Genomic DNA, 19,657 nt, shown 5'->3' with positions numbered 1-19,657 from the left:
GGCTGCCTTAGGCAACAAGCAAAATAGAAATAAGAAATTAATTTTTATAAAGTATAAATCCATTTTGAATGGCACTTTAAGACACTGGAATATTTAAAACAGTTTTAGCTTTGAGGTTATACTTAGTTCCTTACATATTGCCAATGTTTTTATTTTAAAAAATTAAATAAATTTCCCAAACTCTATTAGATTCAGGAAATCTGATAAAGTGTTTGTACTTCTAACTTTCATTGAACCAGATATTTTTATTCTTGGTGCCTCATTTTCCTACTCTTGAAAAAGAGACTAAAATACTTTAACCTTCCTCTTTCCTACTTCATAGAAATGGTGGAAGAATTAGCTAGATCTTCATGATGTATTTTAAATGGTTTGAGATCTTCATAAAGAGGCAATATAATTTGTAATAATCCAAGTTTATCTTTTATATTAAAGGAAATATTCTCCCCCCTGCCTTTCCCTCAACAAGTCATAGCAAATTTATGTAACTTATTTGTCCTGAGGGAATACTGAGGTACTGCCATTAAAATTTAGTGAAAAGAAAAGCTACATTTTGTAGTTCTGTCTTGGTACCAGCTAGCTAAAATTCTCAGATCAAGGCTGGAAATAATTGAGTGGGTGATAGTTTTGAAAAATGATAAAGGCATATAATATGATACTAATGTGCCATGAAATACTGAATATGAAGAATTCAGAGAAGTACGTAGGAGGACTTATATGAAGTAATGAAATGAAGTAAGCAGAACCAAGGAATAATATACACAATGACAACAATGTAAATGGAAAGAATGACAGTGATAACAAATTGTGACTGTAATGACCAAGCTTGACCTAGCAAAAGAGTCTGGGAAATGTGGTTCCTTCCCTACATTTCAGAGATGGAGGATCATGGATGCAGAACATAGTATCAACTATCAGATAGTTGATAGGGAGAGGGAGGTAATAAGCATTTACATAGTACTTACTATGTGCCGGTCACTGTTCTAAGTGCATTTCAGAACTTTATGAGATAGGTGGTATTTTCACCCTCATTCTACACTTGGGGAAACTGAGGCAAGCAGCAGCTAAGTGATTTACCCAGGGTCACACAGCTAGTACATATGTGAGGCCAGATTCGCGTTTAGGTCCCCTTGACTCCAGGCCCAGTGCTCTATCTACTGCAACACCAGCTTCTTCTATTACTCTGACTAGTTTTGCTAAACCATTCTCTTTTTTTTTATTTCTAGACCTTTGTTACAAGGGATAGAAGAGGGGTCATATATTTGGAAATGAATATGATATCTGAAAAAAAACCCTTCAAAACTAAGAAAAAAGTAAAAAATGATAGAGTTATAAGAAAAAGTTCTCATTGGTTATTATAACCTTGCAAAAAGATTAGAGTCGTGGTCCTTGGTAGGGACCTGGAACAAAGTTGGACCCCATGTTTTCACTCCTCTAATACTTGTAGAATAGATGAAAGGTAGAGAGCACCAACACTTTCCAAGAAATGTACAATATAGATACTCAAAATAAGTTTAAGACTTTCGTTCTTTGTTTTGGCCTAATTTGGGTGTGATATGATGTGCCGTTTTTCAGGTGTCTTTAATACCTACTCTGTCTTTCAATAGCGAAATTTTTAAAAAGTCCCAAAATGACATCTACAAGCAGGAAGAATGAGAAGTATGGTCAAAACTGCACAAAGAGAGCATCTTGTTAGATGAAATTTAAAAGTAGATATTTGAAAGAGGAGACTCTTAAAGGCAGGTGGATGTGAATAGTTGAATGAGTGTCCAAAGAGAGGAGGAAGACAGTGAGAAGGAGAAAAGAGAGACAAGTAGACTAAATTGACCAAGTTTGTGTGTGTGTGTGTGTGTGTGTGTGTGTGTGTGTGTAATAACCAAGGAAATCACTATTTTTTTATATTTGGGAACCAATAATATTTATATTTGAGAATATTTTGAGAGACTAATAAATATAGAGTTGATATGCTGAACAAAATGCAGATATGAAATACTAGTATGTATTCGGTATTTCACATGAAGAGGTCATAACTGTATTCTAGATAGTTGAAATTGTACTTAAGCTTCCAAACCCCTGGAGTACCTATGCACTACTCTCATTGTCTTACTGGGGAGCAGTTGATGGTCATGAAAGTCATTAGAGAAAAAGTTATTTGCAAATTTGAATTAGCACTTACTAAATAAGAAGTATGTACTTTCCCAAGTTCTCCATATTTGGATTTTTCTCAAAAAAAATTTCCCACCAGCCTTGGAGTTCAAATCTGGCCTCAGACACTTACTAGCTGTGTGACCCTGGGCAAATCACTTAACCTAGATTGCCTCCAAATAAATAAATAAATTCCTTAAAATTAGATATAGCAAAGAACATGGAGTGAAAGATGACTTAGGAATTCAACTCCTCTTCTGTCACCTCAAATAAAATAGTAAAATATCATCAAATAGAGTAAATGCAATGATAACGCCAATAAGAAGAAAAATTGAAAAAACAATTGAATACAGGGTAACGTTTACCAAAAAACCAAAAGCTGAGACAAGCTCACAGGCTTGTTGGTTTCCTCCTTATTTTTTGCTCTACACACACACACACACACACACACACACACACACACACCCCTAACTTGTAGCTGTACTGGCCCGGGGAGGTGGCCTCATGTTTCAAATGGTAGCTTCAGTTTTAGGCACTAACTTTAGGAGTTAACCCCTTACTAGTGTCTGAAGGGGATCTTTGAACATAGAGTTCTGAACATATTGTGCCCCATCAGTCACTTAGCCCCAAGATTCAAGGAAAAAGAAAGGAGTTGTCTGTGGAGGAGTGGGAAGTCCATGGAAGAAGATTGTGAAGGAGAGAGGAACCTAGAAATGCAGAATTGTTTATGACTATTTAGTTCTGTATAGGAATGTAACAATGATGGTGCTACTTGCCACCACTGTGGCTGTGTAAGACCAATAACATGAGCACACAGGAGGGTTGCTAGCACAGGTTTTTTGATCTTCTTTTCTAAGTAAAGCAACTTTAAGGGATTTACAATCTCACTTTAGTTAAACATGCATATATTGTTCACTTAGTTCAAGGGAAAAGTCAGTACCCTGAACTTCAGAGAGAATACAAGTAGAAATAACAGAGAAAATATAAACAGAGTAAATAACACAAATCAATAGACAGGCTTCTAGCTATCTGACCAACGCTATACATACATAGTTACCAGAGAAAGAAGCACCAACTTCTGGGATTTCAAAGCTGGAGGGCTCCTTAACAGTTACCCAGAGTCTCCACATCAACACTCTTCCAATGAGTGAGCCCCTAAAGCAAAACCTCTCCTCTCACAGTTCTGAGAGTTCTCGATTCTCAATTCTTGATTCAATGGCTATCCTCTGGGTATACATGTGTATATATATACATATATATACACATACACATGTATATATGTATATATACACATACACATGTATATATACACATACACATGCATATATGTATACATACACATGTATATATACACATACACATGTATATATGTATACATACACATATATACATGTATATATGTATATATACACATACACATGTATATATACACACATGTATATGTGTGTGTGTATATATATATACACATGTGCACGTATGTATATATGCATATTCCCTTTTTCAGAGCCCAAGGGCTTCACACCTCTCTTGACCTAATTAGCAAAAGGGTGTGGGCCTTCCTACAAACAAAGGCAAGACTCAAAAGCACTTGATTGCCCTAGTGCTGAGAAGCGCTCCAAAAGAAAAAATAGTAAAAAGTCTCACTTTGCTTGCCCTTACAAGGATAAAAACTGGTAGTAGAAGTTTGAGATAGGTGGCAAAGCAGTTCTCAGGGCAGATTCATGTATTTGAAAATATGTTAATAAAATGAAGAAGAGAGGCTCAATGAAACCAGCATTCTATCAAGAAAACTAGAAAATAAAAGGAGAGTAATATCAAGTTACCAAAATAAAAAAAAATGAACAAGGTAAAAAAAAGAGAGAAGTAAAAAAAAGAATGATTAGAACTATATACAGTATATTCTAGCAAAATCAAGAATTTAAAGGAAACAGATGATTATCTACCAAAAATATAGAATGCCAAAATGAGCAGAACATAAATTAGTCATCTTAATCTATTCTTAGAAAATTAATTTGAAGAAGTCATAGAGGAACTAGCAGGAAAAAAAAAAACTTTAGTACAGATAGGTTCACAGTTAAATTTTATCAAGTATGTGAAGAGCAATTGATATGTATGCTACATAACTTATTTTCAAAAATTGAGAAATGAAATTTTCTTCTCAGCTACTTTTGTGACACAAACATAAAGAAAACTATGGATTAAAATCGTTAATGAATATGGATCCAAAATTTTAAATGAAATCCTAACAAAAAGATTGTAGCAATTATAAGAATGATCTGTGCTGTGAGCAAGTTTGGTTCTTTCTAGTCATGCAAGGATAGCTTAACATTAGAAAATGTTGGGTTTTTTTTTAGAAAAACTAACCCCCAACCAACAAAAATTATATTTATATCAGTAGATGAATAAAAAGCCTTTGGAAAAATACAGTGCCCACTTAAACCCTGAAAGACTATTTTTCATTATGATAAGAAAGATGTATCTACAGCAAAACCTAAAGCTAGCCTTATTTGTGATTAAGAAACACCAGAAAAATTTCCTGAAAACAGGAGGGGTCCTTAAAGATAGCCTTCTTTTCATTATTACTTAATACAGTCATAGAAATTGTCATATCTAGTGACTTTTCTCAGTCCTCATCCATTTTTTTAACCTCTCTCCAGTTTTTGAAATGATCAATCCCCCTCTTCTCCTTGACAGTCTCTCCTCTCTAGGTTTTTGTGATACTGCTCTCTCCTGATTTTCCTCCTACCTATACAACCACTCCTCAATCTTCATGCCTACTAATTGTGGTTGTCCCTTAAGACTATCCAGGAGCCCTCTTCTCTTCTACCTCTATACAGTTTCACTTGGTGATCTCATCAGGTCCCATGGATTCATTTGTATGCAGATGATTGTCAGATATATTTGTCCAGCCTTAACCCTTCTCCTTATCTCTGGTCTCATGGCTTGGACATCTTAAAATTGCTATCATACATCTTAAACTTAACATGTCAAAAACCTAACTCATTATCTTTCCCCTCCTGACCTTCCCATCTTCCTAACTTCCCTACTATTGTTGAGGGTACCATTATCCTCCAAGTTGCTCAGGCTTGCAACCTAGGTTTCTTCCTCATGGCCTTACTCTTACTTCTCATATCTAATCCTGCCATTTGCCAAGTCTTGTTATTTCTATTTTCGTAACATTTCTTGTATAGACCCTGTTCTGTTCTCTGACATCGCCACTGTCTAGACACGCCCTGATCCCTCCACACCTGGATTGTTATAAGAGCTTCCTGTCACAAATCTTTTTTTCATTTCAGTCCATTATCCACTTAGCTGTCACATTGTTCTTCCTAAAGGGAAAGTCTAACCAGCTCCTCCCGCACCATTCAGTTATTTCTAGTTCTGTTTGTCTTTCCCTTCATAACCTTACATCTTTCTAATTTTTAGTTCGCTTTCACCTTACATTTCTGCCCCACACAAACACATACTCTGATGCAGTGATGTTAGTCTTGCTGTTTCTTGCATAGAACATTTCCATCTCCCAACTCTGGCCATTATTTTAGTAGCTAAAATGTCCATACCTGTTGACCCAGATATTCCACTGTTCGATATATGCTCTCCAGGAGGTCAGTGGGGAAGGGGTGGGAAGAAGCCCCATACATACACCAAAATATTTTTAGTAGCACTTTTCATAGTAACAAAAAACTGGAAACAAAGTAAATGCCCATCAATTGGGAAGTGGCTAAATATATGACATAAATTATAATGGAATGTTCCTGTGATGTAAGAAATGGCAGGCATGATAAATATAAAGAAGATGGAAAAGATTTATTTAGATCATAAACTGATGCAAAATGAAGTAGAGACTGGAACAATGTACATGGATTAGATTAACAACCAAACAATTGAAATCGAATGTTGTATACCCCTTCATTCGCCCAGGTGTGTATGTGCAGGGTGAGCATGGGTATGTTACATTGCATATAACATTAGATTTTTTTCAATGTGTTGATAGGTTTTGTTATTTCTGTTTCTTACTCCTCTTTAAAAAGAAAACTTTAATAGTTATAAGGGATGGCTTTTAGGTAAGAGGTAGAAGGAAATGTAGGTGATGTAAAAATATACATATATACGTTAACAAAAGAAAATCCTTATATTTACTCTGTGCTACACACTGTGTGAGATACAAAGGTGATTAACATATGGCCCTTATCTTCAAGAATCTTACAGTCTACCCAAGGATGTGGGATCAGTACCCTAAGAGAGTTATAAATGAAATGCTGTGGGAATTCAAATGAGGGAAAGATCATGTTCAGCTGAGGTAAGAGGGGGAAATGAGCTGTAATATGACTTTTTCCCTACTCATTTGTTTTATGTCCTTGGAAAAGTCATTCAAATAAAAATTCAACTTGTAGTAGATAGAACTCTGGACAGGGAGTCAAGAAGACCCAGGTCACTACTCTGCCTCAGACAGTTTATAGCTGTGTGACCCTTGGCCTGTCTGTGCCTCAGTTTCTCATCTGCAAGATGAGACAGTTTGCCTTGATGCCGTCCAAGTTCCCCTCTAGATTTAAGTCTGATTCTATGAAATGTCTTTGTCTCTTTCTAATTTTAAGCATATTAAAATAGTTGTCATGTTTGTCCTTCGTTCTCGAATAGAGCTATGATATCAGGGAAATGATGACGTGACTTGCAGTTGACTTTGAGTGAGAAGAAGGCTGTGCAAAGTTACCAGCCTCACTTTCTCCTCTAGAGCTATCTGGGTCCAGTGTTCTGGTATTCACCAGGACGACTGGAGATGGCCCAGATACAATGAGAGGGAGACCCTGGCTAAGGTCTTTTCAGGTTCTCACTTTGAGTGAGGTAATGCCCCTTCTGTGAATAAGTCTCTTTAAGAAATCAATCAAGGGATAGCCCCTTTAATCAAAAATTCCTCTTCTCTCCTCCCCTCTCCTCTCTGCACTCTGCTTAAAGGAAGGTACATGCCGATGGCCAAAGACTGCCTCCTTAACTTTGGGTTTACTGGCTAGATTTCTTTCTCAAAAACCAAGCCTTAAACCCAACACACCCTGGAGCTCATAGATTGCACAATAGGTCCCTGCCCTCCTATCAGAGAGTGAACCCCGAGGGTCTTCTCCTCTCAGTTTGATTTCTTTTCTGAGGTTTTTTTTTTTAATTAAAATATTAAGTTGCAGCCCAAGGCACTTGTTTTGTGTATGAGAGGTAATGGAATTGATGCCACCCTTGCACAAGTGTACTTTTATATTTTAAAAAAAGATCCCATGAAAATTTCCAGAGCAGAATCAAAAGTTTAATATATTTGGAGGTATGAGGTCACAGGATGAAAACTCAGGTTAGAGGGATTAGCTTTTGGAAAGAGCAGACACTTCTTCCTCTGAGGAGAGCTTGGGTCAGATACAAAGAAAAATTTAAGTCATATCACAAGCATTGAAGTATTAGTAAACTGATGAACTAAAGTACAATTGATGGTCATTGGAGTTGAGTGGGCTGAAGAATTGTGAGATCAGCTTGGCATTAGGAAGTATTTTTTCTTTTTTTAATACTTTTTCTTATTTGATATGATGAGCTTGATAAATACCAACAAAGCAATCCAATCAAATCAGATAAAACATTTCTTAAGTACCTATTGTGTGGCAGGTACTGTGCTAAGCTCTGGGGATACAATTAATAAAAAGAAAGGCAGTCCCTGCCACAAAAAAGAGACAGGAAGGTAATGGAGGGTAGGGGGGAGGTCGGAAGGGAGACCATGGGATATCTGTCATTGGAACATATTGTTCTGAAGAGTTGAAACCAGTCAGAGCAATAATTGCAGAGTGGAGTGAGCAAAAAAGTCCATCTTCTGCCATTTATAAAGGAAAACATTGGGAGGAGGTTGGTATTCTATGGGAGGTGGTGTCCATAGAGACTTGAGTTAGAAGTGTGGTGATGAGATTAGAGGTGATGAATTGGAAGGTGCATCTTGTTCCATGGAGTTGAAACCAAGCAGAGAAGTAGATGCAGAGTAGAGTGAGTATTGTTAGGTAAAAGAATAGAAAAAAGAGACTTACATGCAAAATCATGACTCTGTTATTATACAGTTCACTTTTTCAGAAGTATATAAATCAGTTCAACACTTTAGTTTCTAAGTCATCCTACTTTTCTATGTCCCTGTGGCCTTCTGTTGTCTTCTCTGCATTTAAAAATGCTTTAACAATCTACTTTTTTTTGTATCACTATTGCTAGTCTCCTTTTCCCTCTCAATTCTCCCCTGCCACCCAAATAAAAGAAAATCTTGTCCTAAGTAAGCATAATCAAGCAAACCAAATACATTGGACATGTCTGAAAATGTATGTATTATTCTGCACTTTGACTTTATCCTCCGTCTGTCAAAAGGTATAGCATGCTTCATTAATCTTCCGGAATCATGGTTAGTCATTGCATTCATCAGAATTCTTAAATTGTCCAAAGCTGGTTGGTTTTTGTTTTTTTTTTTGAGGCAGCTGAGTGGTACAGTAGGTAGAGTGTTCATCTGGAGTCAGGAAGATGTGAATTGAATTAAGGTCTCAGACTTTAATAGCTGTGTGTCTCTGGACAAGTCTTTTAACCTCTGACTACTTCAGGTTCCTCACCTGTAAAATGGAAATAGTAGCAGCACTTCAGGCAGGTAGGTTGCTCCATAGTGCACAGAGCGCTGGGCCTAGAGTCAGGAAGACTCATCTTCCTAAGTTCAGATTTGGCCTCAGACATTTATTAGCTGTGTGACGTTGGACAAGTCACTTCACCCTGTTTGCCTCAGTTCCTCATCTATAAAATGAGCTGGAGAAGGAAATGGCAAACAACTCCAGTGTCTTTGCCAAGAGAACCCCAAATGGGGTCACAATGAGTTAAAGAGTTGGATATGACTGAAACTATTCAATGACTGTAATAGCACTTATCTCCCAAGGTTGTTGTGAGGAACAAATGAGATGATATTTGTAAAGTGCTAATCTCAGTGCTTGGCACATAGTAAGTACTTAATAAATCCTTCCTTTCTTTGCAGTGTTGTAGTTATATAGATTGAAATAACAAGTCATGTAAATTGTTCTCTTGTTTGTGCTTACTTTGCTATGTATAAATTCCTAGAAGTCATCCCAGATTTCTCTGAATCCATTCCTTTCATCATTTTTTAGAGTACAGGAATATTTCATTATATTCATTTGTTCAGCTGTTTGCCATGAAATGGATACCACCTTAGTTTTTAGTTCTTTGCCACAACAGTTAGGCTAAACAATTTTTGTACATATAGGATTTTTCTCTATTTTGTTTATTTGGTCTCTTTAGTATCTAGACCTACTAGTATGATATTACCAGGTCAAAGAGTCATAATTTTCTGTATATAATAATTTGGGTGTGGTAAATATAAGATGTAGAACTGAATCTGTACATATACTGAAAGTATCTGACATATACAGAAAGTTGCCTTAATAATAGTAGTAATAATAACTAATGTTTGTATGATGCTTACAATGTTTATGGCACTGTGGAGGGTACTTTAGAAATACCTCATATGATCCTCACAATAACCCTGGGATAAAGGTGTTATCATTATCCTTATTTTGCCAATGAGGAAACTGAGGCAAGCAGAGGTTGAATAACTTAACCAGGATCACATAGCAAGTATCTCTGTCTGATGCCAGATATAGGATGTAGCTACCTACCTACCCTTGCTTTGGGAGTAAGTTTCTAATATCAGTTTACTTACTTATTACTCACCTCTTTCTATAAGGCAGAATGCAAGAAATCTTCCTTGAACTTTTATTTATCTTAATTCTGAGTAGATGGGAATTTACTCTAAAGTCATATGTAATACGCAAATGTTCCAGTCTGAAAGAAGTCTTCATATTCATCAAGGCAATTCATTCTGGCTTTTATTTCATTTCTTCCAAATGAAAGATGTTTAGGTAAATAGAATTTCTTATCCATTTAGTCTATATCGGTGAGTCATCTTTGAGCCTGCTACATGATTGAGAGATTGCTGGAGAGTTTTTTATCTTTTTTGTTCTCTTGATGCAGGTTTTTGCCTTTGATTACTGCTTTTGGTCTATGGATGAATCAAACACTACAAAATATGCTGGTAAGTTTTTTTTTTCTTTTTTGGGTTTGCCAACTTTTTTCTTCCTTTGTTTTGACCCCTGACTACTTTTTTTTAAGGGTTGTTTGTTTATAATAAAGATTATATAGAACATGCATAAAAAGAACTTATTTCTATTACTTAAAATTTTTTCCAATCTTTACTTATCCATTTTTGTATAGTTGCGAGTACAAACTATAACCCTCAGTCCTATCATTCTCATAAGTACTTACTTGGGAGTACTTTATGGTAGTCTTTTTTCATTCAAAATATTTTAATATACATCTTTTCAAATTTCTGTATAGTATATCATACATGTTATAACACAGTCAGTTAACAAGTTTTTTAAGCACTTGCTATGTGCCAGGCAACCGTGATAAGCCTTGGGAATACAAATACAAGGAAAAAGAAAACAAAATCTTTACCCTCAGGGAGCTTATATTTTAATGGGAGAAGACAGCATATAAAAGGAAGCTGAAAAGTGGAAGTGGAAGGAGGTACCTGAGTTGGGGCATGTTGGAGAAAGACATCTGGAGAGTCAAGAGTATAGTTCAGAGAGCAATGAAATAATGAACATAACTGACCTTGTCAGCTTCTTTAAAATAGAGGTGCCAGGCCAAGAAGGCAGATTATAGGCAACCTAGCTGAATTCCAACCTAAGAAAACTTAAGAAATTGGCAAGAAAAGTGGTGGATGCCAGGGTGGAAGTCTGTCCAGAGCCCACACATGTGGCTGCAGCTACAGTAGCTGCAGGAATAGCAGTTTCAGAAGCTCTCAGCCCAGAGATGGTAACAGGGGAGTCAGACAACTGGTCAGAAAGAGATTACAGGGAACCCTTTGCTGGCACTAGATACAACTGGCACTGATTGGAAACTCTATTTCCCATACATAGTTCTAGGTTGCAGTTCCAGGGCAGAGAGGAGCTCTGGGATCAGTCACAAAAGGAGCAGTTCTCATAACAGTTCTAAGGCAAAGAGGAACATTAGTGTTTGTGGCTGTAGGGAAACAGGGGCCCTTCCTGGGTAAAGACCAGAGCACAGAGCAGGAGAGCAGTGATGACACCTGTTCCAAGATCACACCACCTTGGAGGTACCGAAAACTTTCAGACCCCCTAGAATGAGCTCTGAAAACAGTAGTGTGAAGAAGGCTAAAGTGTGGGACAATGCCTCCCCACCCCAGGTGAGCAGAGCCCAACTTAAACTTAAGTTCAAAGTTAAGAAATAGGCTGGGAAAATGAGTGAAGATTTAAAAAAAAGAATTTGATCATAAAAAGCTACTGTGGTAGCAGGGAAAACCAAGACTCAGAAGAAGACAACAGTGTGAAAGAACTACAAAGCCTCAAAGAAAAATGCTAATTGGACCCAAGCTCAACAGGAATTCCTGGAAGAGTTAATGAAAGAGATGAGTGGGAAGCAAAAGTTGGGAAAAGAAATGAAAGTGATGCCAGAAAATTATGAAAAGAGAATTAACAGCTTGGTGAAAGATGCACAAAAATGCTGAAGAAAATGATGCCTTAAAAAACAGAATTGGCGTAATCATAAAAAAGGCAAAAAACATTTACTGAAGAAAAGAATTCCTTTAAAATCAGAATAGGCCAAATGGAAAAGGAGATACAAAATCTCGAAGAGAATAATTCCTTAAGAATTAGAATTAGGCAAGTGGAAGCTGATGACTCCATGAGATATCAAGAAATGATAAAACAAAGTCAAAGGGATGAAATAATGGAAGAAAATATGAACTATCTCATTGGAAAAACAACTGACCTGGAAAATAGAACAAGGAGAGGGAATTTAAGAATTATTGGACTACCTGAAAGCCATGATAAAGAACCTAAATGTCATACTTCAAGAAATTATCAAGGAAAACTGTTCCTATTATCTTAGATCCAGAGGGTAAAATAGAAGTTGAAAGAATCCATTGTACACCTCCTTGAAAGAGATCCCAAAATGAAAACTCTTAGGAATATTTTTAATATTATATATAAGTTATATCTAAATTCCAGAGCTCTCAGGTCAAAGGGAAAATACTTTGAGCAAAATGCTATCCACATCCAGAGAAAGAACTATGGAATCTGAATTTCACTTTTTTTTGTTTTGTTTTTTCTTTCTCATGGTTTTTCCCTTTTGTTCTGATTCTTCTTTCACAACATGACTAATGTGAAAATATGTTAAATATGATTGTACATGTATAGCCTATATCAGATTGCATGCTGTCTTGGGAGGGGCAAAGGGAGGGAGGGGTAAAAGGAGGCAGGGAGAAAAAAATTTGGGACTCAAAGTATTATAAAAGTGAATGTTGATAACTAAAAAAAAAATAATTGTTTTTAAAAATGAAGGATGAACGACAACCTTAGAAAAAGAAAATACTTTAAGCAGCTAGAAATAATTCAAATATTGTAAAACCACAGTCAGGATCACAGATGTAGCAGGTTTCATATTAAAGGAGCAGAGAACTTGGAATGTGATATTCTGGAAGGCAAAGAAGTTAGGATTACAACTAAGGATAACCTCCCCAGAAAAACTGAGTATAATCCTTCAAGGGAAAAAATGGATATTTAATGAAATAGAGGACTTTCAGAGAAGACTAGAAAATTGGGACATTCAGACACTAGACTTAAGAAAAGCATATAAAGGTAAACATGAAAGAGTAATTATAAGGGTCTCAATAAATTTCAACTGTTTATACTCCTATATGGGAAGATGATACATGCAACTTCTAAGAACTTTATCATTATTAGGGTAGTTAAAAGGAGTTTACATAGAGGGCACGAGTGTGAATCGTGTTGGAATGATATCCCAAAAAAATTAAAATGAAGGGATGAGAAAGAGGGACGCACTGGGGGAAGGGAGAAGGAAGTTTTTCTTATACAAAGGAGGCAGAAGGAAGAGCTTTTACAGTGGAGGGGAAAACGTGAGAAGGGGCAGGTAATGTTTGAACATCACTCTAATCAGAATTAGTTCAAAGAGGGAAGAATATATATACACATAGTTGTATACAGACATGTAACTTAGCCAATAGAGAAATAGGAGGGGGAGGGGATAAGGGAAAGGAAGGGGGATGATAAATTTGGGGACAAGTTAAGGGAAGGAGTGGTTAGAAGCAAAATAGAATTTTGAGGAGGGACAGGATAAAAAGAGAAGAAGAAGAAACAAAAGAAAATAGGACTGAGGGAAATACACAGTATTCATAACTGTGAATATGAATGGAATGAGCTCACCCATAAAATGGATTAGAATGAATTAGAAACCAGAATCCAACAATATGTTGTTTACAAGAGACACACACAGAGTTTAAATACATGGCTGGAGCAGAATCTAACATGCTTCAGCTGAAGGAAAAAAATCAAGGATAGTAGAGCAAAAGGAAACCTAATTAAAGTGATAATCAGGGAAACTACATTTTGCTGAAAGGTATCATAGACAATGAAGTAATCTCAAAAATTTTATAGCAAGTTTTTCAGATAAAGGCTTCATTTCTCAAATATATACTGAGTATAGAACTGAGTCAAATGTATAAAAATAAGAGCCATTCTCCAACTAATAAATGGTCAAAGGATTAGGCAATTTTCAGAAGAAAAAATAAAAGCTATAGTCATGAAAAAATGCTCTACATCACTATTGATTAGAGAAACGCAAATTAAAACAACTCTGAGGGACCACCTCACACTCAGAGATATCAAATGCTCAAGGTGATGAGGGGAAAAATAGGTACACTAATGAATTGTTGGTGGAGTAGTGGATCGGTCCAGCCATTCTGAAGAACAATTTGGACCTAGGCCCAAAGAGCCATTAAACTGTATATACCCTTTGACCCAGCAATACCTTTATTAGCTCTATATCCTAAAGATATCAAAGAAAAAGGAAAAGGACCTATAAGTATAAGCAAAGAATTGGAAATTGAGAAGATACTTTTCAGTTTGGGAATGGAGAACAAGTTATAGCATATGATAGTGATTGAGAACTATTGTGCTGTGGGAAATGACAAGGGGGGTGGTTTCAGAAAAACATGGCAAGACCTATATAAACTGATACAAAGAGAAGTGAGAAGAATGGGGAGATAATTCTGCACAGTATGGCAATGTTGTTATGATGATCACCTGTGAAAGACTGGGCTACTTTGATCAATGTGATGATCCAAGACAATTCCAAAGGACTCATGAGGAAAAAATGCTGTCAAATCCGGAGGGAGAACTGATGAAATCTAAGGGCAAATTGAAGTATAATTTTCTCCCTTTTTAATTTTTCTTGGTTTTTTTAAAAATATGGCTAATGTGGAAATGTTTCATGTGCTTTCACATGTATAATTATTTCATATTGCTTATCTTCCCAGTGAGTGGGGGAGGGAGGGAGGCAGAAAATTTGAAACTCAAAATGTAAAAAGAAAAGAATGCCCAAAATAAAAAAAAATTAAAGATGAAATAGAGGTGTCAGGGAATAACTGACCCATGAGAGGAAGAGGCTGCAGGGACAGAGAATAACCTATCAGAGATGCTTAGGTAGAGTGATTTTCTGGAATGAAAATGGTAGTTCAGTCATGGTAGAAAAAGAAATGCAAGAGATAGGAGCAGAGCCCAGAGAAGAATGAAGGAATGAATACCTAACTCGTTCTTCCAATTAAGCTATTTTCCATTATTAATGTAGAGTTTCTCTTCATAGTAGTCTTTTAATGTCTAACCTTTTAGGTAACCACCAAAATAAGATTTCATTTCCTTACCAGTTTTAGTTTTTTCTGTGTCTTAAAGGAATTTATAACCTGTCAACCACCTTTGACCTTGAGCAAATCACTTAATTCTCTGAGCCTCAGTTTCTTCATCTGTTAAATCAGAAGGTAGATTATATCTAAAGTCCCTTCCAGTTTTGAATTCATTGAATCACCAAGTCAAAGAATAGCCTGTTGGGTAGGAAATAAGCATATAGGTCTTTTTTTCTTTTAAAATTAAATTAGATTTGAAATTCTTGAGTAACTAGCTGATGTTGACATTAGCACCTTTTCCAGAAATGGGCAAAAAAACATTTCCCTTCTTGATTTTGGAAGTATTTAACTCCATCTCTTTATTAATCTCTTGAACAAGTTGTCACTAACATTTTTACACATCACAATAGTAAAATATTAGGCCTCAATTTCTGTTTGAAATCAGCCATACTTCCTTTAATTCAAGAAGTAAGCATTTGTTTTTATGAAACAAGTAAAGATTTGGAGGATTTTTTTTGTTTTTTTGTCATTTGACTATTTGATTCATTTCAGTTCAGTATTTTCACTTAATGAATATTTACTGCTCATCTCCTTCAGTGACAGCTGTTGAAGTATGAAAAAGACAAATGTTTTAAGATTTCTGAAAGTCTAATATGATCTTTAATATTAAACTTTATTTTTAATAAAAAGGAATTATTTGCAAGTGTACTCCTTGATGTTGAAGAGCAGGGTTGTTATTTGGGGGATAAGAGTCTATAGCTAATGCTACTATAAAGATAGCATCTTTACTACAGACTGAGTACATAACATGAATTCTGGGGAAAATATCTTTTTCCCAAGTTTAAGAGGGCTTTGATTTGAAAAAGGAGAAGAATAAATGGGAGGAAAGAGAATTGTCAGCCATAATTGTTATATCAGACACTATTGAATTCAACAGGTATATCATTAAAAGAATATGATGCTCCAAAGCTAGGAGCATCTAGATCCAAAAAGATTTTGACAGTCCGAACTAACAGTGGTTTAGATGTACTTAAATAAGAAGGAGGAGTGACAATAACACTTATTGCCTCAGGGCTGTGTGTGTGTGTCTGTGCGCGTGTGTGTAATGGTGCATGGAGTATGTGTACAATGAAAAAATAGACTTAAGATTTTAATGCTAGGAGTTAAATATGGCTTCTTAAATAACATTTTAAGTCGTTGGGGTGGGAGGGCAACAGAGTTCTTTGTCCCTAAGAAATGAACAAGCATTTATCAAGTTCTTACATGTACTAGGCACTCTGCTAAGTGCTTGGAATTAAAAGAAGTACAAAAAAGTTTTTTTTCTTTCAAGGGGTTCACTAGCTATAGAATTGTGAAACCTACAAACATGAAGGCAAAGCATACTGGAAAGCCTAAGAGTGAGTATAATAAAAGAGGGAGAAGTAGAAGTGATAACCATTGTGAGAGCATCCTACAAACCAACTAGCCAGCTGAAGGAAATGGATACTTTCCCAATAAAGTTTTTTTAAACTGATGTACAAGTGAAATTTGTTTGTGCCAGGGATTTCAGCTATCCACATATCTGCTGGAGATTTTTTTCCACATTGAAAGCAGAGCTTTTAATGAATTCTTGACTTGCTTTGCTAAAGTTTTCACATATAGGAAGGGAATAGCATTAATAAGGATAACTTCTACTGCGTCTAATCCTGACCAACAAAGAGGAAGTGATTGTTGAATCAAAAATGACAGTATGACCTTCAGAAAAAGTGCCCATGCCATCTTGGAGCTCATGATAGTCAAGACAGGGAAGATTTGGCATATTCAAACATGGACTCTGATCTTTAGGAGGGCATATTTCAAAAAGTTCAGAAAAGATAGACTTTGCTTGATATTCCAAATGAAAGATAGCTCAAGAGCATAAGAGACTATTAAAAAATTCCAATTCGAAGATGGTGGCTGGAAAGCAGGGACTTGCTTGAGCTCCTGGCCAGGTCCCTCCAAAAACCTATAAAAACTGGCTCTGAACAAATTCTAGAACTGCAGAACCCACAAAATAGCAGAGGGAAGCAGGGATCCAGCACAGGACAGCCTGGATGGTTGCTAGATGAGGTCTATTGCGCACGGAGCTGGGAGCGGAGCAGAGGGTGGCGTGGGTGGTGGCAGGACCAACCAGACCAGGAGCTGGGCAGAACAGGCCCTAGCACCCTGAATCAGTGAGCTGTGGCAGTTACCAAAGACAATAGAGAAGGTTAGTGGAAAAAGCTGCAGGGACACAGTGAAAAGAGTTCACGGTTCGGCCACCTCCCCAGGGGCAGCGGGGTGGTGCAGCTACAGAATTAGAGCTGCAGTTGCTTCTGGCCCCAGGCCCACCTGGTGGGAGGAATTAAGTGGCAGATCAGAGCGGGAGAGCAGAGCCAGCTTAAGATCTGAGTCAGGTCCAGGCTGGTGGTTCTTGAGGAAGGAGGAGTGCTGGTGTGGCAGAGCTGGCTGTATAGAAATAGCTCTGAAATCAATGGCGCATCCCCTCAAGCTTGGAACAAAGTACTCTTTACAAGCAGTCATATCCTGACAAAAAACTGAAGGGTCAAGTATGTTGGCTGGGAACATGGCCAGGCAGCAAAAATGGACTCAGATTCAGTCTCAGACTTTGGAATCTTTCTTTGGTGACAAAGAAGACCAAAACATACAGCCAGAAGAAATCAACAAAGTCAAAGAGCCTACATCAAAAGCCTCCAAGAAAAACATGAACTGGTCTCAGGCCATGGAAGAGCTCAAAAAGGATTTGGAAAAGCAAGTTAGAGAAGTAGAGGAAAAAACAGGAAGAGAAATGAAAATGATGCGAGGGAACCATGAAAAACAAGTCAATGACTTGCTAATGGAGACCCAAAAAAATACTGAAAAAAAATTGAAGGAAACAACGCCTTAAAAAATAGACTAACTCAAATGGCAAAAGAGCTCCAAAAAGCCAATGAACAGAAAAATGCCTTGAAAGGCAGAATTAGCCAAATGGAAAAGGAGGTCCAAAAGACCACTGAAGAAAATACTACCTTAAAAATTAGATTGCAGCAAGTGGAAGCTAGTGACTTGATGAGAAATCAAGATATTATAAAACAGAACCAAAGGAATGAAAAAGTAGAAGACAATGTGAAATATCTCATTGGAAAAACCACTGACCTGGAAAATAGGTCCAGGAGAGATTATTTAAATTATTGGACTACCTGAAAGCCATGATCAAAAAAAGAGCCTAGACATGATCTTTCAAGAAATTATCAAGAGAACTGCCCTAATATTCTAGAGCCGGAGGGTAAAATAGAAATTGAAAGAATCCACTGATCACCTCCTGAAAATGATCCCCAAAAGAAAACTCCTAGGAATATTGTCTCCAAATTCCAGAGCTCCCAGATCAAGGAGAAAATACTGCAAGCAGCCAGAAAGAAACAATTTGAGCATTGTAGAAAAACAATCAGGATAATACAGGATCTAGCAACTTCCACATTAAGGGATGGAAGGGCTTGGAATTTGATATTCCAGAGGTCAATGGAGCTAGGATTAAAACCAAGAATCATCTACCCAGCAAAACTGAGTATCATGCTCCAAGGCAAAATATGGATTTTCAATAAAATAGAGGACTTTCAAGCTTTCTCAGTGAAAAGACCAGAGCTGAATAGAAAATTTGACTTTCAAACACAAGAATCAAGAGAACCATGAAAAGGTAAACAAGAAAGAGAAATCCTAAGGGACTTCCTAAAGTTGAACTGTTTTGTTTACATTCCTACATGGAAAGATGATGTGTGTGATTCATGAGACCTCAGTATTAGGGTAGCTGAAAGGAATATGCATATATATATGTGTATGTATATATACACATATGTGTGTATGTATGTATATATGTAGGTGTGTGTATATATATGTATATATGTGTGTGTATACATATATATATATATAGAGAGAGAGAGAGAGAGAGGTGTCACAGGGTGAGTTGAATATGAAGGGATGATATCTAAAAAAATAAAATCAAATTAAGGGATAAGAGAGGAATATCTTGAGAGAGGGAGAAAGGGAGAGATAAAATGGGGTAAATTATCTCTCATAAAAGTGGCAAGAAAAAGCAGTTCTGTAGGAAGGGAAGAGGGGGTAGTGAGGAGGAACGAGTAAATCTTGCTCTCATCGGATTTGACCTGAGGAGGGAATACCATACATACTCAGTTGGGTATCTTACCCCACAGGAAAGGAGGAGGAAGAAGATAAAAAAGGGGGGACGATAGAAGGGAGGGCAGATGGGGGTAGGGAGGTAATCAAAAACAAACACTTTCGAAAAGTGACAGGGTCAAGGGAGAAAATTCAATAAAGGGGGATAGGTTAGGAAGGAGCAAAATACAGTTAGTCTTTCACAACATGAGTATTGTGGAAGGGTATTACATAATGATACGCATGTGGCCAATGTTGAATTGCTTGCCTTCTTAGGGAGGGTGGGTGGGGAAGGAAGAGGGGAGAAAATTTGGAACTCAAAGTTTTAAAAACAGACATTCAAAAACAAACAAAAAACTTTTTGCATGCAACTAGGAAATAAGATACACAGGCAATGGGGCGTAGAAATTTATCTTGCCCTACAAGAGAAGAAGGGAGAGGGGGATGGGAGGGGAATGGGGTGACAGAAGGGAGGGCTGCCTGGGGAACGGGGCAACCAGAATATACGCCATCTTGGAGTGGGTTGGAGGGTAGAAATGGGGAGAAAATTTGTAATTCAAACTCTTG

General features: G+C 36.9%; 1 protein-coding gene across 5 annotated transcripts in view; it reads left to right on the top strand.

The window, feature by feature from the left end:
* The window catches only part of KIF13A (kinesin family member 13A), a 248,055-nt gene that overhangs the window by 101,717 nt on the left and 126,681 nt on the right, over positions 1 to 19,657 (top strand). For all 5 annotated transcript variants that reach the window (XM_036753212.1, XM_036753188.1, XM_036753205.1 and 2 more), the window contains exon 4: positions 10,174 to 10,234. In XM_036753212.1, coding sequence (XP_036609107.1) covers positions 10,174 to 10,234 — 61 coding nt within the window. The remainder of the gene's footprint in view (positions 1 to 10,173; positions 10,235 to 19,657) is intronic.

Source organism: Trichosurus vulpecula, chromosome 1 (genome assembly GCF_011100635.1).
Source record: "Trichosurus vulpecula isolate mTriVul1 chromosome 1, mTriVul1.pri, whole genome shotgun sequence".
In the NCBI taxonomy this organism is placed as follows: Eukaryota; Metazoa; Chordata; class Mammalia; order Diprotodontia; family Phalangeridae; genus Trichosurus; species Trichosurus vulpecula.
This window is presented reverse-complemented; position numbering and strand designations above follow the sequence as displayed.